This window comes from Astyanax mexicanus, chromosome 6 (genome assembly GCF_023375975.1).
Source record: "Astyanax mexicanus isolate ESR-SI-001 chromosome 6, AstMex3_surface, whole genome shotgun sequence".
Lineage (NCBI taxonomy): Eukaryota > Metazoa > Chordata > Actinopteri > Characiformes > Acestrorhamphidae > Astyanax > Astyanax mexicanus.
The window spans coordinates 7,400,082-7,425,681 of record NC_064413.1 but is presented as its reverse complement, the minus strand read 5'-3'; the positions used below and the strand labels follow the sequence as shown (position 1 = coordinate 7,425,681).

The window sequence follows — 25,600 nt, the reverse complement described above, 5'->3', positions numbered from 1 at the left end:
ATGTAAAAGATTAACAGTAAAAATGGAAATAAAAACTAAAATAAGAATAAAGCATGATTGATTAAAACATGATTAAAACAAAGAGAATTAAATTAAAAACATGTAAAAGAACAACAAGGAATTAATAAGAATAAAGCATGAATAAAACATAATATAAAAGTGCCGTTACAGAATAAAAGTGGGCGGAGCTGCAGTGTTTTAAGCTGAGCTAAAGGCCTGATCAAACATGTAGGTTTTCAGTCTGGATTTAAACATGTTTAGTGTTGGAGCTCTTCTAATGCTCTCTGTTAACTGGTTCCATTTAAGAGCAGCGTAGTAGCTAAACGCTGCCTCTCCGTGTTTAGTTTTTACTTTAGGAAGCTCTAACTGACCAGTTCCTGATGATCTGAGAGTTCTGCTCGGCTCATACTGCTGGAGCACATCAGATAAATATGCTGGTCCTGCACCATTAACACATTTATAGACCAGTAACAGTACCTTAAAGTCTATTCTGTAACATACTGGTATCCAGTGCAGGGATTTAAGGATGGGGGTGATGTGCTCCCTTCTTTTACTCCTAGTCAAAACTCTGGCTGCTGAATTCTGAATGAGCTGAAGCTGTTTGATGGTCTTTTTTGGGAGTCCAGTTAGGAGTCCATTACAGTAATCAATCCTACTAGAAATAAAGGCGTGGATAAGTTTCTCCAGGTCTGATTTAGACAGAAAATCTCTGATCTTATTTATGTTCTTTAGGTGATAAAATGCTGATTTGGTGACGGCTTTGACGTGACTGTTAAAAGTGAGATCAGAGTCCATTTGTACACCAAGATTACGCACTAGTTCTTTAGATTTTAGGCTTTTTGAATCCAGATAGGCAGCTAGTCTGTGCCTCTCATTACTATTCCCAAATAAAATAATCTCTGTTTTATCTTTATTTAACTGCAGAAAGTTCTGTCCCATCCATTTATTTATCTGCTCAAGGCATTTACACAGTGAGTCAATGGGACCGAAATTGTTTGGGCAGAGGGCCATGTAGATCTGAGTGTCATCTGCATAGCTGTGGTAAGATATCCCATAGTCACGCATGATTTCACCCAGAGGAATCATATATAAATTAAATAAGAGTGGCCCAAGAATTGAACCCTGGGGTACACCACAGGTCACTGGCACAGTCTCAGAAACATTATTTTCCATTTCCATGAAGTATTTCCTTCCTTGAAGGTATGAACTGAACCATTTTAGGACAGTTCCAGAAATTCCAACCCGGTTCTCAAGTCTATCTATGAGAATGTTGTGGTCAATGGTGTCAAAAGCAGCACTGAGATCAAGCAGTAGTAGAATAGACATTTTTCCTGAGTCTGTGTTTAAGCGAATGTCATTGATAACCTTAATAAGCGCAGTCTCAGTACTATGATTGGGCCGGAAACCTGACTGAAATTGGTCTAGACAGTTATTTATGGACAGGAAGTGCATAACTTGCTTGAAGACAATTTTTTTCAATTATTTTTCCAATGAATGGTAGATTAGAGATTGGTCTGTAATTGTTCAATAAGTTTGTATCTAAATTTTTCTTTTTTAAGAGAGGCTTCACAACGGCAGTTTTTAATGCATTTGGGAAAACACCTGACATGAGTGAGGTATTTACAATTTGAAGAATGTCTGCTGATATTGAGTAAAAAACATTCTTTAAAAACTTGGTTGGTAATGTATCAAGACTTCAGGTGGATGATTTGAGGTGACTCACTGTATCAATTAAAACTTCTTCATTAATAGTGCTAAACTGGCACATGTTGACTATGATGCTTTTGCATGGTTTTGGAGAGCACATGGGATCATTGGTGGATAGAGATGTACTGATGTCTTGCCTGATATTGTGGATTTTAGTATTAAAAAATTTAGCAAACTCATTACATCTCTCAGTTGAAACTAGCTCAGGGGTCATATATATAGGTGAGTTAGTTAGTCTGTCAACCACAGTGAAAAGAACTTTGCTATTGTTAATATTATTGTTAATAATGCTGGAGAAGTAGGTTTGTCTACATGTGCACATTATTTTATTGTAATCACGCAATCTATCTTTAAAAATTTCTTTGTGAATGTGAAGCTTGGTTTTACGCCATCTGCGCTCAGCTTTTCTGCATTCTTTCTTTTGGAGCTGAACTGCAGCATCATTTCTCCATGGTGCTTTCTGCTTGCATGGCATGGTTTTAACTCTAACTGGTGCAATCTCATCTAAAACTCTAGCAGTTTTTGAGTTAAAACTATCCAGCAGAGTATCTACAGAGTCTGATGGTTTGCATGGTGCAGAGCACACTTTGCTCACAAAAAGTTCAGCTGTCATGTCATTTATCTGTCTCTTCTTGTACCTAATCTGTCTGGCTTCACTGTGTATTGAAGTCCACATTTCTAAGAAGACACAGTAGTGATCTGACAGTGCAACATTCTTAATAGAGGTTGATATGTTGAGACCCTTCGAAATAACCAAATCCAGGGTGTGACCATGACAGTGTGTGCTTCCAGTCACATGCTGAGAGAGTTCAAAAGAGTCAAATACATCATAGAGTTCTCTGGCATAATTATCCTTGGGATTATCAATGTGAATGTTAAAATCACCAGCAATAATAAAATGATCAAATTCAGTAGAAATAAAAGACAGCATATCTGTAAAATCATCAATAAAATCAGCATTGTACCTTGGAGGCCTATAGACAATTATTAGTAATATTCTTGGTGTCCCTTTTAAAACTGCACCTAAATATTCAAAAGATGTGAAATCACCAAGTGATAACTGCTTGCATTGGAAAGTATCATCAAACAGCATAGCTACACCTCCACCTTTCTTGCCGGTACGTGAGACATTTAAAAAGTTAAAGTTTGGTGGAGCCGACTCAATTAATACACTTTCAGCACTACAAGAATTTAACCATGTCTCTGTTAAAAACAGAAACCACCATGTTTCACTTTGGGGATGGTGTGTTCAGGGTGAGCTGTGTTGCTTTTCAGCCACACAAAAAAAGCGCAGTGTATTTAGGCCAAAAAGTTCAACTTTGATGTACAGTTCTTTACAATGGCTTTCTTCGTTCCACTCTTCCATAAAGGCCAGATTTGTGGCGTACACAATTTATAGTTGTAGTATATTTTTTAATGCTGATACCAACTGTAGTATCACGATTCTCGATACAATAAAAATAAGCGTTTATTTTTGAGTGAACTGCTTTGCCTTTTGTATTTCTGAGCTGTTTCTCCTCCCGTCCTCCAGGTGGTGTATAAGCGTGCGGACATGGCAATCGGCTCCCTCACAATCAACGAGGAGAGGTCAGAGGTCATTGACTTCTCCGTGCCCTTTGTGGAGACGGGGATCAGCGTCATGGTCTCGCGCAGTAACGGAACGGTGTCCCCGTCCGCCTTCCTCGGTGAGTGCGTCTCTCGGCCGGAGCAGGAGTTTGATCACTGGAATGTGAGACCTGTTCCTCTGTGTGAGGCTGTGATGGACGAGAGTGTGGACGGGAGCCTCTGTAGACATCAATCAAACTCAGCGGTCCCCGTCCGGACTCACCAAACGCATCACTGCTGCAGAATATCACTACAGTTATTAATGCAGATCAGCCTGTTTACATACAACCATCAATACAAACACAACCAGTCCAGCTTTCTGTCTGTCTGTCTAAATGACATTCCATCTCTGTCTGTCTATCTATCTATCTGACTGTCTGTGTGACTGTCTGTCTGTCTGATTGATGTTCTAACTTTGTCTCACTGTTTCTGTCTGTCTGTCTAAATAACATTCTATCTATCTATCTATCTATCTATCTATTTATCTATCTATCTATCTATCTATCTATCTGTTTGTGTCTGTCTGTCTGTCTGTCTGCCTGTCTGATTTGCATTCCATCTTTCTGTCCGTCTTACTGTTCTATCTGTCCGTCCGATTGACATTTCATCTTTCTGTCTATCTGATTGACATTCCATTCTTATGTCTTACTCTATCTATCTATCTATCTATCTATCTATCTATCTATCTATCTATCTATCTATCTATCTATCTATCTATCTATCTATCTATCTATCTAATGTCCGTGTGCCTGTCTCATTGACATTCCATCTATCTGTCTGTCTGTCTGTCTGTCTGTCTGTCTGTCTGTCTGTCTGTCTGTCTGCGTACCTGTCTGACCCTTTATTTCTACCCATAGACTGTGTATAGCTGGACAGAGCATCGTCTCTCAAAAGTGAAGCCACCACAGGTCGGGCGCCCCCTGCTGTTCGGTTGCAGAAAGCTGTGTAACTCCACCCATCCCCATAGGTTTCAATGGCAAAACAGACAACTTTTAATCACGTTTTTTCTAATATACTGTTATTCTACCTCCTTTATTTAAATGCAGCAGCTAGTGTAACCTCTGATTATATTGTCCAATTTTTATATCCCCACAGAATTCATTTTTTAAAATGTTATTCAGCTCTGTTCAAAAAAGGTGTGGTTATTGTAAAAGGGCTGCTTATGGGCGGGACCAATAACAGACCGTCAGCTCCATCTATTAAGGGTTATTCAAATGAGTAGGCTGCTCTCCACAGTCTTTCTCCCTCCTCTGGTCTCTACTGCGCAGAATCGGGTTTCAGGATCGCCAACATGGAGGAAGATTTTGGCTTCATTTTTATTGAATGAATGGGAACGGTGACACGGCGTCCATCTTTTTTTACAGTCTCTGTTTCTACCTGTCTGACCATCTGTCTGTATGTCTGTCTTGTTTAAGATTTATCTGTGTGTCTTTCTCTGTCACTAACTTTTGATTCTGCCTGACTTGCGTTTCCTCTCTCTCTCTCTCTCTCTCTCTCTCTCTCTCTCTCTCTCTCTCTCTCTCTCTCTCTCTCTCTCTCTCTCTCAGAGCCATACAGTCCTGCTGTCTGGGTGATGATGTTCGTTATGTGCCTGACCGTGGTAGCTGTGACCGTCTTCATCTTTGAGTTCTTCAGTCCGGTGGGATACAACCGCAGCCTGCAGAACGGCAAGAGTGAGTCAACAGCGCGCTTCAGTGACCTGGCTAACGAGTATCTCTATAATTAATTCCTCTGTAGATGTGGGATCATCACGGTTACACAGTTTTCATTTTGATACTAAGTTTAGTGTCATAATACTCCACACAATACTAGAGGGAAACGAAAAGATATCATTTTTATTTAATGGAGCTGTTCACTTATTTGGCCCCCATATTAACCCATACACTTCCTGTTATTCCTGTTATGTATTTCTGTTCATATAGAGTGCCTCCTACAATTCCTATAGTGCATTACAGCCTGAGAGATTGAGGGTGTGGATCATATGAACATTATAGAGCATTATAGCATGCCCCTACAGTCTGTGAGAATAAGTTTGTGTGTAATATGAACAGTATAGAGCATTATAGAGCGCCCCTACACAGTTTGTAGTGTATTACAGTCTGTCAGAATGACTGTGTGGATCATATAATCATTATAGAGCATTATAGAGTGCACCTATACAGTTTGTAGTGTATTACAGTCTGTCAGAATAAGTGTGTGGATTATATAAATAGGACAAATTATTATATAGTGCCCCTACACAACCTGTAGTGTATTACAGTCTGTTTGATTAAGTATATGTATCATATTATTTTTATTATAGAGCATTATATAGTGCCCCCTATGCTTACTGTAGTGTATCATAGTCTGATAGAATAAGTGTGTGAGCACCCCTACTCTTCGTTTACTGTATAACAGTCGGTCAGATTGAGTGTGAGAATCGTATGTACATTATAGAGCACCCCCTATGTGTACTGTAGTGTATTACAGTCTCTCAGAATGAGAGTGTAGATCATGTGAACATTATAGAGCATTATAGAGCCCCTCCTTTCTCTTCCTGTAGTGTATTACAGTTTTGGTAGAATGAATATGTTGATCATATAATCATTATTGAGCATTATATTGTGCCCCCTACTTTTCCTGTAGTGTGTTACAGTCTGTCAAAATGAGTGTGTGTATCATATAAACATTATAGAGCACAATGGAGCGCCCCTACTATTACTGTAGTGTATTAAAGTCTGTCAAAATGACTGTGTGGGTCATATTAACATTAAAAAACATTATAGCTTGCCCCCTACTCTTCCTGTAGTGTATTACAATTTTGGTAGAATGAATATGTGAATCATATAATCACTATAGAGCATTATAGAGTGCTCCCTATGCTTTCTGTAGTGTATTACAGTCTAATAGAATGAGCATGTGTATCATATAAACATTATAGAGCATTATATAGTGCCCCCTATATTTTCTGTAGTGATTACAGTCTGTCAGAATGAGTATGTGTATCATATAATCATTATAGAGCATTATAGAGGGTCCGACACAGTCTGTTGCGTATAACAGTCTATCAAAATGACTGTGTGGATCATATTAACATTATAGAGCATTATAGAGGGTCCTACACAGTTTGTTGTGTATAACAGTCTATCAAAATGACTATGTGGATCATATTTACATTATAGAGCAGTGGTTCCCAACCTTTTTCTTCAGGGACCCATATTTTTACCATTGTAAGCTTTGGTGACCCAACATAACCCCCCCCCCCCCCCACCCCCCCCCCCCCAATGTAAAAGATGTAAGTGTATAATTGGGTTTGGGGTTGGTTAGAAATGACAAATAAATACTGACATTCACTATAGATGAATAAAATAAACACGTAAAAAATGAAAAATTGATACATAAAATACAAGGAATTTTTATCTTATGAAGAAAAAAATAATTAGATCAATAAAATAATACAACTATTTAAAATTAATAAAAAATAATTTATATAAAAAAAAATAAAAAAAAAAGAATAATATCAGTTTCAGTTTCAGTTTCAAATCAGTAAAACAGCTCACCAAAACCTCAACCTGTCCAAATATTGGACAATATTTGATTAACTTTACAGGCCCTCACTCATTTTCATTTATTTAACTAAACTGAGTTTTATATTCTTATATTATTGTATTATTATATTCAGCCTCGCGCTGAATTCAGCTCCGCGCTGCCGGAGAGAGCGCCCGCGCGCGCGCCAGAGAGAGAGAGAGAGACAGAGAGAGCGCAGCGCAGCGCGGCGAATTTTGCTTACCCTAGACTATATATAGTATTAAAATTAAACCCCTTAAAATCAAGAGGGCTTCGCGACCCATCGTGGATCTTTGGCGACCCATAGGTTGGGTCGCGACCCATAGGTTGGGAACCACTGTTATAGAGCATTATAGAGCACCCCCTTCTCTTCCTGTAGTGTATTACAATTTTGGTAGAATGAGTATGTGGATCATATAATCACTATAGAGCATTATAGAGCGCTCCCTGTGCTTACTGTTGTGTATTACAGTCTATTAGAATAAGTATGTGTATCATATAAACATTATAAAGCATTATAGAGTGCCCCTACTTTTCCTGTAGTGTATTACAGTTTGTAAGAATGTGGGTATGGATCATATAATCACTATAGAGCATTATAGAGTGCTCCATATGCTTACTGTAGTGTATTACCATCTGATAGAATGAGAATGTGGATCATATGAGTTTATAAATTATTATAGGTGTCTCCTACACTATTTTTAGTTTTTACAGTCTGTCAGAATGAGCGTATAAATTATATTTATGTTATAGGACATTATAGAGCATGTATGAAAAGCTCTGTACTGTTGCAGAGAGCTATTTGGCTCTGTGTGTGAGTCGTCACATTATCATTATGTGCCCAGACTAACGCCCTACACATCGCTTTAATAATTAACCGTGTTTCAGCAGACCTCTGTCCCAACTTGTAGACCTAACAGGACGAATGAAGACATGTTTCTGAGTGTCCGAGGAATTACGCAGAAAGGCTAATAAGTACACTTCACCTCCACTCCCATCTCTGTGGATCAGTGTTTGATTGCTCTGCAGCAGCCGATGCTGACTTTTACACTTTTCCCACAGTCCTCATGTATAATAGAGGAGTGCAGGAACTTCTCTTGCTCTTTCTCTTTTCTGTGCTAGTGTTCAGCTCAAGGCCAGCAGAAGTTTTGCCTCCACATTTTTTATAAAAAGACATCTTAAGCACTGAAAAAATGAATGAATTGAATTGATGAATTGATTTTTTATTTATACACAGTGTTAAAATCACAGTATAAACATTTTTATATACTATGGAATACTGTTAGAATAACCCTAAGGGGTTCAATGTTAGCGACAATGGATGGATGGTCCATCTTTGTCTCACTGTTTCTATCTGTCTGTCTTTCTGTCTGTCTAAATGACATTCTTTCTATCTATCTATCTATCTATCTATCTATCTATCTATCTATCTATCTATCTATCTATCTATCTGTATATCTATCTATCTGTCTGTCTGTATAATTAACGTTCCATCATTCTGTCTGTCTCACTGTTTCTATCTATCTATCTATCTATCTATCTATCTATCTATCTATCTATCTATCTATCTATCTATCTATCTATCTATCTGTCTGTCTGTCTGTCTGTCTGTCTGTCTATCTGTATGTCTGTCTGTCTGTCTGTCTAAATGACATTCTATCTATCTATCTATCTATCTATCTATCTATCTATCTATCTATCTATCTATCTGTTTGTCTGTCTGTCTGTTTAATTGACATTCCATCTTTCTGTCTGTCTCACTGTTTCTATCTATCTATCTATCTATCTATCTATCTATCTATCTATCTATCTATCTATCTATCTATCTGGCTGCCTGTCTGTCTGTCTGTATTGTATCTTTTGCTGCCAAGATAGCAACATACTCTTGAAGTCTGATGATTGACGTCTGTCTAGGTTGTATTCGGTCAGTGGTGCACCTGTGTTTTCCATTGCCAAGATATTGCAGTTGGAAGGCATGGAAATAGCATATAGCAATGAGCCATGCTATGCGCCTTGTGTTACGTCTCCAGTCTCTCCTTTCACACTCCCGAACTCCATTTCCCATGAACCCACTGGTGATGACGTCACTGTCAGCCGCTCACCTTCACCCAATCGCGTCACGCTCCCTCGTTCAGACTCACCTGTGTTCTAAGTTGTTCCGTTCATAGTAATTCTATGTTTTGTATATATAGGGTTCTGTTAGCATAGGTTCCTTGCGAGGTATTGCCGACTCATGTTGCGTACTGAGCGTTTTTCCAAACCCTTTTCTGACTGCCCTTTTGTTATGACCCTTTTTCCTGTATTACGGATTTTGCCTTTTGTCTTTGCCCTTATCGGATTTGTTGTATTATCGGACTGTCTCTCTGGCTTCGATTCTTGGACTGTTTCCTGTACTACGTCTTCTGTTTATACTGTGAGTTCTGTTCAATCTGTTATCTGGTTGTGTTATCCTGTTTACGGCTCTGTAAATAAACCAGTCTTTACCTTTTATTCGGCAAGCGTCACCCCTATCTGTCTGGTGTTTCACCTTGCACAGTGTGTAAGATAGAGCCCATAGTCTTAAAGGCAGCATGCTCCTGTGACTTTTCTCAAGATCTCACTCTGCACTTGCCCTTTACACACTGAAATTGCTCTCGAATCATTGAATGGTTTAATGATATTATGGGCTGTAGCGGGAGAAATATGGGTATACCTTCCAGTCCAGCTTTGAGAAACATTATTTTTAGAGATTTTATTAATTGTCTCTCGCATTTATTACAAACTGAACTCTATCCATCTGATTCAGCCTTTCATTGATACTGGACACTGCTGAATGTTCTTAAAATGTGGTAGGAATTAATATATTTTAACATCCTTTTACAGTTATGTACTCTGCCCATCTAAAATAACAACAAACTAGACCAGCAGAATGTTTTATAACAAATAAATAATAAATGATATAATCGAGTGCGCCTTACTTTTTTACTTACTTTTTAATTTTACAAGTCAGGTTGTAAGGAGCAGTAAAGCCACTTCGCTGAAGTACAGAGTTATACAGGAGTTTAAGTAAAGTTTCTCCAGCACTGAAGCTAGAGCAGTGTTAGCATTAGCCGCTAACTTAGGGTGACCAAACGTCCGTATTTCCTGGGTTTTTTTCCAAAATTGAGGAAATGTCTTGGTTTTTAAATGACCTTCATTGGACCATTAAATTTACAGGCACTAGGGCACTGGGGCTCTTTTACCGTTCAGAGGAGAGTGATATCGGCCTGTAGCCTGCTGCCAACCCTGGCTTGCACTGCTGGAGCTGCATTATCTTTTGCCGCTAACCATGCTAAGGGCTAGCTCTTTCGCTATTTAGAAAAAACATGGTGACACCCCTCTGTCACATAATGGGCCATAGAATCCGGTGCACCTGATTATATATATATATATATATAGACATAGCACCCTAAAGTAAGTGAAAGTAATCAGATGAGGATTCTGTTGGAGCTCAGTGAAGCTTTAAAGAAACTGCTACCCAAGGGCTTGTGAGGATCCTGATCCAGGACTGTACAGGACCCGAGTGTATTTTTCTTGCCCAAGGCTTTCTGACTCTCTCTCTCTCTCTCTCTCTCTCTCTCACTCTCTCTCTCTCTCTCTCTCTCTCTCTCTCTCTCTCACTCTCTCTTTCTCTTTCACACTCCTAGAAGCCGGAGGGTCTAAGTTCACCATCGGGAAGTCCATCTGGCTGCTGTGGGCGCTGGTCTTCAACAACTCAGTTCCCGTGGAGAACCCCAAAGGCACCACCAGTAAGATCATGGTTCTGGTGTGGGCTTTCTTTGCTGTAATCTTCCTGGCCAGTTACACTGCCAACCTGGCCGCCTTCATGATCCAGGAGGAGTACATCGACACCGTTTCCGGCCTCAGCGACAGGAAGGTACGTCCCAAACACTGAGACCATGTTAAAAAATCGTTTCTTATTCATTTAAAGCGTGTATATATACACTGTGGGTAGATCATTTAAGATCTTTATATCGTTTCATACCATATTTCAGCAAAATATAGTTTATAGTGTATTTCAGCAAATATCTTTTGAGACAGTTGTCATTATTTTGACAGTACATAGAAGTTAAGTTTAACAATTTATTTTCTCTCATTTGATCCCTTTTTCTCCCTCCATCACTGGCATGGTATTATATTATGGTAATATTGGTTGTGTGCTTTTGCCATTCGGTTATTATGAAAGTGGTCTTAATTCAAAGTTTTTTATTCAAAATTATGACTTATAATATGACTAAAAAAATCTCAATACCGATACTGAAATGATACCATGCTGATATTTTGTTAAATATCATGTGATCTTTGCAGTGTAGAGTCAACTCCATGAGTGAACCGGGTCACAAATTGAGTTCATATTTGAATCAATGATTCAAAACATTGTTTATAAGCCCTGGTGTTAATATCAGGCTCTGGGTTTGTGTACAAACAGCTACGGAGACACTTAAATAAAAACACTGGATTATATTAGACTTTAGAATGCGTGTTTTCGTGCTGAAAAACTGAGAAATAAAGCAGCAAACAAGTGACAGAGATTTTGAAGGAGAGGTTTTCACAATGGATTAATAATCATGGATCTTCACAAGTGAGCGATGAAGCTGCAGTTTTTACAAATGCTCGGATTTCTTTTTTAGCCCTTTCTAGACATATATATGGTTCATGCTGATGTGTTGTTGAGGCATCCTTGAGTTATTAAGTTAAAGAACCGGTAACAAATAAGTGGGGTATTGTAGAGTTTTTAGATAGTCTTCTAATATTGGTTCAACCTGCAATATTAGTTTTTAAATTTTAATTTCCTCATACCTGCAGATACTCTGATATTTTGACAAAGTAAGTAGAAATGTACAAATTGCAACTAAACAAATCAATTTTTTTGAAAGTAAAGTAGTTATTTCAAGTAAAATTCTATGTTTTAATAAAATAAGCAAGTGGAAATGTTTAAAAATCATAAAAATCATTTTGACACATAGAGAAAAGAGGAGAGGATGAGAAAATGATGTGAAAATTATCGTTTTATTAAACTGGTGCTGACAGGCTTCCTCACACTATGGGCACACGTGCTCCACTCGCTCAACTGTCCAGGCGCCTACGGACCCCAGTGTGTGTGTGTGTGTATAGGAAAAAGAGTTCTAAGGCAAGCAAGAAAGTAAGTGTACGTGTGTGTACGTGTGTGTGTGTGTGTGTACGTGTGTGTGTGTGTGTGTGTGTGCATGCTTGAGCTGGTGCGGTTTTCATTATTCAGGGCGCTGCGTGGATGTGGAGTGTAGAATCGATTTGGCTCATGCCTACAGAGACTTAAGCAGGGAGGCAGAGTGCACTCATCCAGCGCACAAGATTGATAACACTGAGGGGACCGCGCGGATCAAACAGCCAATCAGAGAGCTGACGGAAAGGACACGTCTGTTCTCCCGTGAAGCAAAATATTGTTGAGGATAAAGCTATTAAAGCGCTCTTTATAGACGCCGCTCGCTGCTGTCAATTCCACAAATTGTGCCGAAGCCGAGGGATTCGCTTTCAACGAGGTGTGATTGCAGTGGGGGGCTGTGGGTTGCAGGACCCCCGAAGTTGGGATATTAGTCTGGGTAAGGATTGTAAAGATCGTAAAGATCTATCTGTCTAAAGTGGTATAAAAAACGTTTGGGCACCTCTGATCATTTTCATGATTTTTCTTTATAAATCATTGGTTGTTCGGATCAGCAATTTCATATAATTTCAATATATCATATAGCAGACGAACACAGTGATAGTTAGGAAGTGAAATTGAAAGTGAAAGTTTTTTATAGGATTTACAGAAAGTGTGCAATAACTAGTTTAACAAACTTAGGCAGATGCATAAATTTGGGCACCCAAACAGAAAAATGATCAATATTTAGTAGGGGTGTGATGAGATCTCGTGGCACGAGATCTCGCAAGATTAAAACGTGATGCTTAAACCTGTCTCGCAGGAAGAAAAACAGTTTAGTGTGGACTTTTAAAGAAGGATCTGGCAACACAGTAGCTATACAGCGAGTGTGGTCGCTGAGCAGAGAGCAGCTCTCAGCAGAAGAGGAAAATTCGGGTATTTGCATAGAACAGAGGTCACTAATGGGCGGACCGCAGACTCAATGCGGACCCAAACCTACTGAGAAGGATTTAGTTGTATACACGTTTTGCGGCGCAGTAAATCATAGACCAAATTACGTGTGGGGTAAGATCACCAAACGCTCTCTTCAGTCAATCAGATCTGTGCAGACGCGGTAAGGAAAAAATAAATAAATAAACACACCGCTCCTCACGCGGGATCGAACCCGTGTTGCCGCTGCTCTGGCAGTTGAATTGGGACACGGCCGTGAAAAAACACACATGCTCATTGTTTTTATTCAAAGAAGATCAGGAAAGATGGAGTTTCTCTTGGTAACAGTGTGAGAATGAGATTACTCCTACAGGCTGTTAAGTAAATATATTGTGTGAGAATAATTATTGCTTTTTTTGTATATTTTGTTTACAATATAGAAAAATGTATTTAAAAAGTATTGTTTGGTTTGGGTATCGATATTGAATTCAAAGCTAGCAGGGCTAGCAGGAACTTCAAGCTACACCAGACTGCTCTTTTACTTTTTCTACTTTACTTTCACTTCAGATGCGCTGTAGCAGCAACAGCAAACGCGCTTTTCAGCGCGCTTTTTCGGACAAGGTTGGGCGATTCTCACTTGAGCGGGGCGTGGCAAACCCCCTCTTTCAAACTTTCTCTGTTTGCGGACCTCGGGGGCGTTACTCGCGGCTTTAAAAGACAGTCTGGTGCCGCGGATGTCCTATATCGCCCGCAGCTGTGCGCAATCTAGAATCCTATTTCGTCACTCACACTCGCCGAGGCGTCAGCCGAAGGCGTCAGCTGTTGTGTGAAGACCCTCTCGTGTGAAGACCAACGCGGGTAAAGACCTGTGAGTCTACCTGCGCGAGTCCACCGAGCAAGGACACTGACAAGGCAGCCCGTCCCACTGCTTTCTAAAATGTGCTCCCATCACATTCCTGTTATCTCCGGTACTCACAGAAGGTGAAAAAACACACACAGGCGCCAGGATCATACTAACCTGCGTCCACTAAAACAAACCACGCCCACTACTACCTCATTCTCTGTTGGGCTATGGAACTGCCAGTCGGCTGTTAACAAAGCAGACTTTATCGCCTCTTATGCGAATCATCAGTCATTACAACTGCTGGCACTGACTGAAACTTGGATCAAACCTGAAAATACTGCTACTCCGGCGGCTCTTTCCAATTATTATTCCTTCTCCCACACTTCTCGTCTCTCTGGACGAGGAGGTGGAACGGGCCTATTAATCGCTAATGGCTTAAAACATACTCCACTATTACCGGCAAACACATTCAATACATTTGAGTATCATGCCACACTGGTTAATACTCCAGCAAAACTTGCCATTATTGTTCTCTACCGTCCTCCTGGACAAATGGGCGAATTCACACATGAACTTGACATGCTACTGTCTTCTATCCCTGAGCAAGATTGTCCCATGCTCATTCTAGGGGATATGAACATCCACCATGACAGTACCAGCTTCACTGACTTCCTATCCCTCATGCAGTCTTTTGAACTGGAGCAGGTCCCCAGCCCTCCAACACATAAAGCTGGCAAACATCTAGACCTGATCTTCACTCGTAACTGTGACACCGACTCTCTAACTGTCACTCCTTTGCACGTCTCAGATCACTACTTTATGAAACTCAATGTTCATATTTCAAATAAACCCACAGCTACTCCTACTATGGTCTCGTTCCGCCGAAATCTTTGAGATCTCTCAGCAGACCAGTACTCCTCGCTGGTGACTGACAATATGCCTCCACCAGGCTCATTTTTATCACTCAATGTAAATGATGCCACTGACACTCTCTGCTCCACACTAAGCTCCTGTTTGGACAACCTCTGTCCTCTTACATCTCGAGCCATTAGCTCAAACAAACCGCAGCCATGGCTTAAAAATGACACACTCAGGGAACTACGCTCCAAACTCCGAGCTGCCGAAAGAAAATGGCAAAAAAACAAAAAACAAGCAGACCTAAAAAAAATTACCAACTGCTCCTGGCTTCTTTTTCAGCCAACCTCACTACTGCTAAAGCAGAATTTTATCACAATAAATTCTGCTCTCTCACAGACTCCCGGAAACTATTTGCTACATTTAAATCACTACTCAACCCTCCGCCTCCTCCTCCGGCTACATGCCTTACGGCTGAAACACTTGCCTCATTCTTTACTGGCAAAGTGGCGGCCATCAGCAACCAGTTTACTGATGCACAATGTAGCAGTCCTACTACATCCTCTACTGCCTGGTGTCCCTCCACCGAAGGCGTTGCTTTCTCCTCGTTCACTCCTCTCACTGAGAACGAGACACTGGCTCTCCTAACACGTAGCCATCCTACTACGTGTCCGCTTGACCCAATTCCTTCAAACCTACTGCAAACTATTGCACCTGCAATCATTCCGGCTATCACTCACACGATCAATGCCTCTTTAACTTCTGGTGTATTCCCGACTGCTTTCAAACAAGCACATGTGACACCACTGCTTAAAAAGCCTTCTCTCAACCCCGCCCAGGTTGACAACTACAGACCGGTCTCACTGCTACCCTTTCTCTCTAAAACACTAGAAAGAGCACTTCTAAATCAGGTCTCTGGCTTCCTCTCCCAGAATGACCTTCTGGACCAGAACCAATCTGGGTTCAAAAAAGGACACTCTACCAAGACGGCTCTGTTGTCTGTGACTGAAGCGTTGAAAACGCCAGAGCTGCAGGTCAGTCCTCAGTGCTCATTCTGCTGGACCCCTCGGCCGCATTTGACACAGTCAACCATGACTTCCTCCTAACTATACTCTCAAACATGGGGATCGCAGACAATGTGCTGTCATGGTTCAGATCTTACCTCACTGGGCGCTCGTTCAAGGTGTCGTGGCAAGGACAGCTGTCCTCAGCCCGCTCCTTATCCACTGGGGTTCCCCAAGGTTCGGTACTGGGACCCCTTCTCTTCTCCATATACACCACCTCTCTTGGTCAGGTTGTCCGCTCACACGGATTTTCCTACCATTGCTTTGCTGATGACACCCAGCTATACCTTTCGTTCTCACCTGAAGATCACTCAATCTCTGCACGGATATCGCAGTGTCTCTCTGACATATCCTCATGGATGAAGGAGCATCACCTTCAATTAAATCTCTCAAAGACTGAACTTCTGGTTATACCAGCAAAACCATCTTTTCAACACAACTTCTCTATAAGTATCGACTCTCTCTCTCTCTCACCGACAAAGGTTGCTAGGAACCTGGGTGTTCTGGTTGATGACCAACTCTCCTTCACGCACCATGTGGCCTCAGTTGCTCGGTCCTGCCGCTTTGCGCTCTATAACATCCGAAAAATTAGACCGTTCTTGACGCAACAGTCCACCCAACTCCTGGTGCAAGCGGTCGTCATCTCACGCCTCGACTACTGCAATGCCCTGCTAACTGGCCTCCCGGCCTGTGTAGTAAAACCACTCTAGATGATCCAGAACGCAGCAGCACGTCTGGTCTTCAACCAGCCAAAACGGGCACATGTCACCCCGCTGCTCATTGAGCTCCATTGGCTACCAGTTGATGCTCGCATCAAATTCAAAGCTCTTACAATCGCCTACAAGGTGATGACAGAACAGGCTCCTTCCTACCTGCACTGGTTCCTGAAGGCTTACGCTACCTCCCGGCCGCTGCGCTCCTCCAATGAACGTCGCCTCGCTTTGCCAAACATTCACACAAAGCAATCCAGACTGTTCTCATAGAGTTCCCCAATGGTGGAACAAACTACCTTCCACTACCAGATCAGGAGAATCTCTCGCTATCTTTAAGAAACTCCTGAAGACAGAGCTCTTCAAAGAGCACTTACTCTCTTAACACCTCTAACACACTAACTACTTCTAACCTCATTTCCTTCTTCCCCTCCTTCACTCCTCTATCCTATTATTCCCCTTTGACCTCCTTTTATCCCTATCCAAAGATGTTTTACCTTTAAACTTATTTTACATTGAACTTGACTATTGTAAGTCGCTTTGGACAAAAGCGTCTTCCAAATGTAATGTAATGTAATGTAATGTAAAAAGTATAGTATCGGTATCGATATTGCTATTGAACATTTTAAAACGATTCCCAGCCCCAGCTCTAATACATCAGCTAACAGATAGTGTTCCCAACTCCTCAGTAAGGAAAGTAGCTATTGGCTGTCCTAAAAGTCACTAGAAGTCACTAAATGACGCCATTGCCTAATTTGCTTAATACATGTTTTTAACGTTGTGGGAGAGAAAAAAGTGAGTAAAAAAACACCCTAAATATCTCAAAATAACTTTATGACTTTAATGCTTTGTATGAATCATTTTTTTTTACGTAAATTACATAAAACATACGTTTTTTGCTGTGTTGTTAAATGTTAGCATAAGAGTAGCAGTTAGCAGGAACTGGTATTCTACGTTTAACGTACCCTCCTCCTTTATCTGGGCTTGGGACTGACAAAGTGACCTTAAAAGAGTTTTTTTTATGTTTTTTTTAATGTTTTTTTATTTTATTTTTTTAAAGTTTTCTTAAATTTTCTTTAGTTTTAAACCTATTATAAACAAATTGTCCAATGATGAGAGAGCTAGCTAGATGTTTAGCCTTTCACAAAGAGGTGACAGGCTAGTCCTCTGGTCCACCTGGAGCTGGATAAGGAGCTTTTACAAGTTTCATTCTCCTCCACGGTGAACAGTTCTGGCTGGGTATCTCCAGAGCACCAAACCAGTCTGCATGACTTTGCTTAGATCTTAAACCTTATCTCTCTTTCTATCCATCTCTCTCTCTTCCTCAGTTCCAGCACCCGACGGAGCAGTACCCTCCGCTGAAGTTCGGGACGGTTCCCAACGGCAGCACGGAGAAGAACATCCGCAGTAATTACCCCGACATGCACCACTACATGATCAAATACAACCAGAAGGGAGTGGAGGAGGCCATCACCAACCTGAAGACTGGGTGGGTGCTGCATTTCTCCTTCTCTCCACCGCTTCCTCCTCCCCCTCTCCATCTCTCCTTTAATCTCATCCCTCGCTTTGTTTTTTTAGTTTTTTTTTCTTTTTCTTCAGATCCTTCCCCCTCAACCATCCCAGTCCGCCTCACCTCTCCACCTGGAATGTTTTCCGTACATTCTGTTTTTTGATGTGTTTGCAGATTTCCTCTTTTGGCACATGCTCTTTTTTTCTTCTCTCTTTCTCTTTCTTTTTCTCTCTCTCTCTTTTTCCCTTTAGCAGTAATCTATCTCGCTCACACACACACGCACATTTCCGCTCTCCGTCTTCACATCGTGAGTCGCTAATCCACGCAGTGCGCTTTCCCTAAGACTGTCATTTGCTCCCACCCCCCCCCCCCCCCCCCCTAATATTTTTTTTTTTTTTTGCATTCTCAATGACTAATATGCCTGAAAAGCAGATGTTTCTTCCCTGCCGCCTCACTCTTCTTCCCTCCTTCCTCCCTCCCTCCCTCCATCTTTCCCACCTGCAGTAAGCTGGATGCGTTCATCTACGATGCCGCAGTGCTGAACTACATGGCTCGTAAGGATGAAGGCTGTAAAGTGATGACGATAGGCTCGGGCAAGGTCTTCGCCACCACGGGCTACGGCATCGCCCTCATCAAGAACTCCCGCTGGAAGCGGCCGCTGGACCTGGCCCTGCTGCAGCTGGTGGGCGACGGTAAGCAGGTGACCCGCAGCTTCACCCCTGTGTTGGCTGGTGGTCAAAAGTGGTTTAAGCAAGTCAAGTTTTCCCACAAGACCCTAAAACTAATCCAAACAACCAAAGACCTGAATGCTGTCAGATGGGCGGGGCTGCTGGAGTTCTTAAACAAAAACTCCACCCATTTTTCAAAAGGTCGAAGAGTAATGAGCTGATGATAAATTACCAACGTCATTTAGAGTACCAAATGAGAATGCTTCACAGTGGTGGTGAATAGAAGCAGATAACAGTGTCTTATATGGTAATAAAATATGGTGAGGCAGTGAGTTGTTTGATATTACTGTAATACAAGGCAGTGAATCATATGGTAATATGGTAATATTGTTCAGTGTGTTATATGGTAATATGGAGCAGTGTGTTTTATGGTAATATGGTAATATGGACCAGTGTGTTTTATGGTAATATGGAGCAGTGTGTTTTATGGTAATATGGAGCAGTGTGTTTTGTGGTAATATGGTAATATGGAGCAGTGTGTTTTATGGTAATGTGGTAATATGGAGCAGTGTGTTTTATGGTAATATGGAGCAGTGTGTTTTATGGTAATGTGGTAATATGGTAATATGGAGCAGTGTGTTTTATGGTAATATGGTAATATGGAGCAGTGTGTTTTATGTTAATAAGGTAATATGGAGCAGTGTGTTTTATGGTAATATGGTAATATGGAGCAGTGTGTTTTATGGTAATATGGTAATATGGTTCAGTGTGTTTTATGGTAATACAGTAATTTGGGTCAGAGTGTTTTATGGTAATATGGAGCAGTGTGTTTTATGGTAATATGGTAATATGGAACAGTGTGTTTTATGGTAATATGGAGCAGTGTGTTTTATGGTAATATGGTAATATGGGGCAGTGTGTTTTATGGAAATATGGTAATATGGAGCAGTGTGTTTTATGGTAATATGGTAATATGGAACAGTGTGTTTTATGGTAATATGGAACAGTGTGTTTTATGGTAATATGGAGCAGTGTCTTTTATGGTAATATGGTAATATGGAGCAGTGTGTTTTATGGTAATATGGTAATATGGGGCAGTGTGTTTTATGGTAATATGGTAATATGGAGCAGTGTGTTTTATGGTAATATGGTAATATGGAGCAGTGTGTTTTATGGTAATATGGTAATATGGAGCAGTGTGTTTTATGGTAATATGGGGCAGTGTGTTTTATGGTAATATGGTAATATGGAGCAGTGTGTTTTATGGTAATATGGTAATATGGAGCAGTGTCTTTTATGGTAATATGGTAATATGGAGCAGTGTGTTTTATGGTAATATGGTAATATGGAGCAGTGTGTTTTATGGTAATATGGTAATATGGAGCAGTGTGTTTTATGGTAATATGGAACAGTGTGTTTTATGGTAATATGGTAATATGGAGCAGTGTCTTTTATGGTAATATGGTAATATGGAGCAGTGTGTTTTATGGTAATATGGTAATATGGAGCAGTGTGTTTTATGGTAATATGGTAATATGGAGCAGTGTGTTTTATGGTAATATGGAGCAGTGTGTTTTATGGTAATATGGTAATATGGAGCAGTGTCTTTTATGGTAATATGGTAATATGGAGCAGTGTGTTTTATGGTAATATGGTAATATGGGGCAGTGTGTTTTATGGTAATATGGTAATATGGAGCAGTGTGTTTTATGGTAATATGGTAATATGGAGCAGTGTGTTTTATGGTAATATGGTAATATGGAGCAGTGTGTTTTATGGTAATATGGGGCAGTGTGTTTTATGGTAATATGGTAATATGGAGCAGTGTGTTTTATGGTAATATGGTAATATGGAGCAGTGTCTTTTATGGTAATATGGTAATATGGAGCAGTGTGTTTTATGGTAATATGGTAATATGGGGCAGTGTGTTTTATGGTAATATGGTAATATGGAGCAGTGTGTTTTATGGTAATATGGTAATATGGAGCAGTGTGTTTTATGGTAATATGGTAATATGGAACAGTGTGTTTTATGGTAATATGGTAATATGGAACAGTGTGTTTTATGGTAATATGGAGCAGTGTGTTTTATGGTAATATGGTAATATGGGGCAGTGTGTTTTATGGTAATATGGTAATATGGAGCAGTGTGTTTTATGGTAATATGGTAATATGGAGCAGTGTGTTTTATGGTAATATGGTAATATGGAACAGTGTGTTTTATGGTAATATGGTAATATGGAACAGTGTGTTTTATGGTAATATGGAGCAGTGTGTTTTATGGTAATATGGAGCAGTGTGTTTTATGGTAATATGGTAATATGGAGCAGTGTGTTTTATGCTAATATGGTTATATGGGGCAGTGTGTTTTATGGTAATATGGAGCAGTATGTTTTATGGTAATATGGTAATATGGAGCAGTATGTTTTATGGTAATATGGTAATATGGAACAGTGTGTTTTATGGTAATATGGAGCAGTGTGTTTTATGGTAATATGGTAATATGGAGCAGTGTGTTTTATGGTAATATGGTTATATGGGGCAGTGTGTTTTATGGTAATATGGAGCAGTGTGTTTTATGGTAATATGGAGCAGTGTGTTTTATGGTAATATGGAGCAGTGTGTTTTATGGTAATATGGAGCAGTGTGTTTTATGGTAATATGGAACAGTGTGTTTTATGGTAATATGGAGCAGAGTGTTTTATGGTAATATGGAGCAGAGTGTTTTATGGTAATATGGAACAGTGTGTTTTATGGTAATATGGAGCAGTGTGTTTTATGGTAATATGGTAATATGGAGCAGTGTGTTTTTTGGTAATATGGTAATATGGAGCAGTGTGTTTTATGGTAATATGGAGCAGTGTGTTTTATGGTAATATGGTAATATGGGGCAGTGTGTTTTATGGTAATATGGTAATATGGAGCAGTGTGTTTTATGGTAATATGGTAATATGGAGCAGTGTGTTTTTTGGTAATATGGTAATATGGAGCAGTGTGTTTTATGGTAATATGGGGCAGTGTGTTTTATGGTAATATGGAGCAGTGTGTTTTATGGTAATATGGTAATATGGGGCAGTGTGTTTTATGGTAATATTGTAATATGGAGCAGTGTGTTTTATGGTAATATGGTAATATGGAGCAGTGTGTTTTATGGTAATATGGTAATATGGAGCAGTGTGTTTTATGGTAATATGGTAATATGGAGCAGTGTGTTTTATGGTAATATGGTAATATGGAGCAGTGTGTTTTATGCTACTATGGTAATATGGAGCAGTGTGTTTTATGGTAATATGGTAATATGGAGCAGTGTGTTTTATGGTAATATGGTAATATGGAGCAGTGTGTTTTATGGTAATATGGTAATATGGAACAGTGTGTTTTATGGTAATATGGTAATATGGAACAGTGTGTTTTATGGTAATATGGAGCAGTGTGTTTTATGGTAATATGGAGCAGTGTGTTTTATGGTAATATGGTAATATGGAGCAGTGTGTTTTATGCTAATATGGTTATATGGGGCAGTGTGTTTTATGGTAATATGGAGCAGTATGTTTTATGGTAATATGGTAATATGGAGCAGTATGTTTTATGGTAATATGGTAATATGGAACAGTGTGTTTTATGGTAATATGGAGCAGTGTGTTTTATGGTAATATGGTAATATGGAGCAGTGTGTTTTATGGTAATATGGTTATATGGGGCAGTGTGTTTTATGGTAATATGGAGCAGTGTGTTTTATGGTAATATGGAGCAGTGTGTTTTATGGTAATATGGAGCAGTGTGTTTTATGGTAATATGGAGCAGTGTGTTTTATGGTAATATGGAACAGTGTGTTTTATGGTAATATGGAGCAGAGTGTTTTTTGGTAATATGGTAATATGGAGCAGTGTGTTTTATGGTAATATGGGGCAGTGTGTTTTATGGTAATATGGAGCAGTGTGTTTTATGGTAATATGGTAATATGGGGCAGTGTGTTTTATGGTAATATTGTAATATGGAGCAGTGTGTTTTATGGTAATATGGTAATATGGAGCAGTGTGTTTTATGGTAATATGGTAATATGGAGCAGTGTGTTTTATGGTAATATGGTAATATGGAGCAGTGTGTTTTATGGTAATATGGTAATATGGAGCAGTGTGTTTTATGCTACTATGGTAATATGGAGCAGTGTGTTTTATGGTAATATGGTAATATGGAGCAGTGTGTTTTATGGTAATATGGTAATATGGAGCAGTGTGTTTTATGGTAATATGGTAATATGGAACAGTGTGTTTTATGGTAATATGGTAATATGGAACAGTGTGTTTTATGGTAATATGGAGCAGTGTGTTTTATGGTAATATGGAGCAGTGTGTTTTATGGTAATATGGTAATATGGAGCAGTGTGTTTTATGCTAATATGGTTATATGGGGCAGTGTGTTTTATGGTAATATGGAGCAGTATGTTTTATGGTAATATGGTAATATGGAGCAGTATGTTTTATGGTAATATGGAGCAGTATGGTTTATGGTAATATGGTTATATGGGGCAGTGTGTTTTATGGTAATATGGAGCAGTGTGTTTTATGGTAATATGGAGCAGTGTGTTTTATGGTAATATGGAGCAGTGTGTTTTATGGTAATATGGAGCAGTGTGTTTTATGGTAATATGGAACAGTGTGTTTTATGGTAATATGGAGCAGAGTGTTTTATGGTAATATGGAGCAGAGTGTTTTATGGTAATATGGAACAGTGTGTTTTATGGTAATATGGAGCAGTGTGTTTTATGGTAATATGGTAATATGGAGCAGTGTGTTTTTTGGTAATATGGTAATATGGAGCAGTGTGTTTTATGGTAATATGGAGCAGTGTGTTTTATGGTAATATGGTAATATGGGGCAGTGTGTTTTATGGTAATATGGTAATATGGAGCAGTGTGTTTTATGGTAATATGGTAATATGGAGCAGTGTGTTTTTTGGTAATATGGTAATATGGAGCAGTGTGTTTTATGGTAATATGGGGCAGTGTGTTTTATGGTAATATGGAGCAGTGTGTTTTATGGTAATATGGTAATATGGGGCAGTGTGTTTTATGGTAATATTGTAATATGGAGCAGTGTGTTTTATGGTAATATGGTAATATGGAGCAGTGTGTTTTATAGTAATATGGTAATATGGGGCAGTGTGTTTTATGGTAATATGGTAATATGTGGCAGTGTGTTTTATGGTAATATGGTAATATGGAGCAGTGTGTTTTATGGTAATATGGTAATATGGGGCAGTGTGTTTTATGGTAATATGGTAATATGGAGCAGTGTGTTTTATGGTAATATGGTAATATGGAGCAGTGTGTTTTATGGTAATATGGAGCAGTGTGTTTTATGGTTATATGGGGCAGTGTGTTTTATGGTAATATGGTAATATGGAGCAGTGTGTTTTATGGTAATATGTGGCAGTGTGTTTTATGGTAATATGGTAATATGGAGCAGTGTGTTTTATGGTAATATGGTAATATGGAGCAGTGTGTTTTATGGTAATATATAATATAAAAGAATCTGTTTTAGCGTTGCTGTGTTGAGTAATGTACTCGTCCCACTCAGGACCTTTCTTTCCTCCTGAATCCATTAGTAATCCTCGGCTGCTGTTTGAATAAACATGAGTCTCTTTCCGTGACCTTACGGCCTTTCATACCTGAATCCAACCTCAATTTAACGGAGCGAGCGCTTGTGCGTTCCCTTTAGACCCAGACGACCCAGCAGAGCTCTGTACTGATTTAATACATCCTAATTGAGGTGGGTCTATGACTCTATTATGTCAGCGCGTGTGATAAGCCATGGTCCACTCCAGCACACTCTACAGGATTAGATTGCGTCACAGTTGTCCGACTACTAATACTTTAATTGGCGTTTCTGCAGCTCTCTGCACGTGTGCGTGTGTGCGTGCGCACCGGCAGGGCCACACATGCGTGAGCGGTGTAGTTTTTTACGCTGGTTGCTTTAGTTTGATTGCCCTGTTTAATCCTCTTTGGTTTTCAGTGTATGTAGAACAAAGCCAAAGTAAGGAGTGTGAGAATGAGGAAGTGTGTGTGGGGTGTGTGTGTGCTTGTGTGTGTGTGTTTACCAGGTCCCTACTGTGAAAGCATCTCACTGGTGCCAGGTCCCATTAGCTAACACCACGGTTAAACAGCTAAACCTGGCATGACGGCTTTACATGTGAAATGAATAGTGACATTTGTAGTTCTTCTCGCGGTTTCCGCGAGTGTGTGTGCTTTCGGGGCTTTGTGAGTGCTGTTATTTCGCTAAATCTGCCCTCGCGCCGCCGGTAAATCGTTAGAAAGCACAATAGGTTTGACGCTAATGATCTGCTGTGCGCAGGTTCGGGGATTACGTGTTGTTTATTTGTTTATTTGTTTATTTATTTAATAGCAGGTTACAGGTGGTGCTTCTCAGTGCGACTGCTCCCTCTCTATTTCACCTGTACCGCTGTAATCCCTCCCGTCCTCCTCTCCACCATTGTGAGAGTAATCCCTCGCTCCTCTCCAGCTTTTAAAGAGCTTCAGCCAGCCCTGATTTGAAGCGAGAGGAATACCCTCCCCAGCACCTCCTGGATTAAAGGATAGGATTTGTGGAAAATCATAGGTGCGCAGATTTCCCCGTATCCCAAGTGTAATCGATCAGCTGCGCCATTTTTTTATGTGCAAACAATAAGCAAATGCTTTAAAGTTGCTAACACACAGTGCCCTCTATAAGTTATGTAACAGTTAGGCAGATCCATTTACAGGGGTTGTACAATGAAACTGAAACACCTGTCATTTTAGTGTGTGAGGTTTCGTAGCTAAATTGGAGCAGCCTGGTGTTCAATCTTCACTAATTGCACAAGAAAAAGAAGACAAATTGTTGGTGCACGTCTTGCTGGAGCATCTCTGACCAAGGCAGCAAGTCTTTGTGATGTATCAAGAGCCACGATATCCAGGGTAATGTCAGCGAGATACCACCAAGAACGATCAACGACATCCAACAGGATTAACTGTGGACGCTGTAAGAGGA

At 40.0% G+C, this 25,600-nt stretch overlaps 1 protein-coding gene across 6 annotated transcripts in view; it reads left to right on the top strand.

The window, feature by feature from the left end:
- The window catches only part of LOC103043141 (glutamate receptor ionotropic, NMDA 2D), a 205,101-nt gene that overhangs the window by 126,686 nt on the left and 52,815 nt on the right, over window positions 1-25,600 (top strand). For all 6 annotated transcript variants that reach the window (XR_007439541.1, XR_007439542.1, XR_007439540.1 and 3 more), the window contains 5 exons: window positions 3,239-3,392; window positions 4,860-4,985; window positions 10,524-10,753; window positions 17,727-17,887; window positions 18,413-18,600. Coding sequence is in view for 3 of the 6 variants with exons in the window: in XM_049480394.1 (XP_049336351.1) it covers window positions 3,239-3,392; window positions 4,860-4,985; window positions 10,524-10,753; window positions 17,727-17,887; window positions 18,413-18,600 (859 nt within the window). In the remaining 3 variants the exon portion in view is untranslated. The remainder of the gene's footprint in view (window positions 1-3,238; window positions 3,393-4,859; window positions 4,986-10,523; window positions 10,754-17,726; window positions 17,888-18,412; window positions 18,601-25,600) is intronic.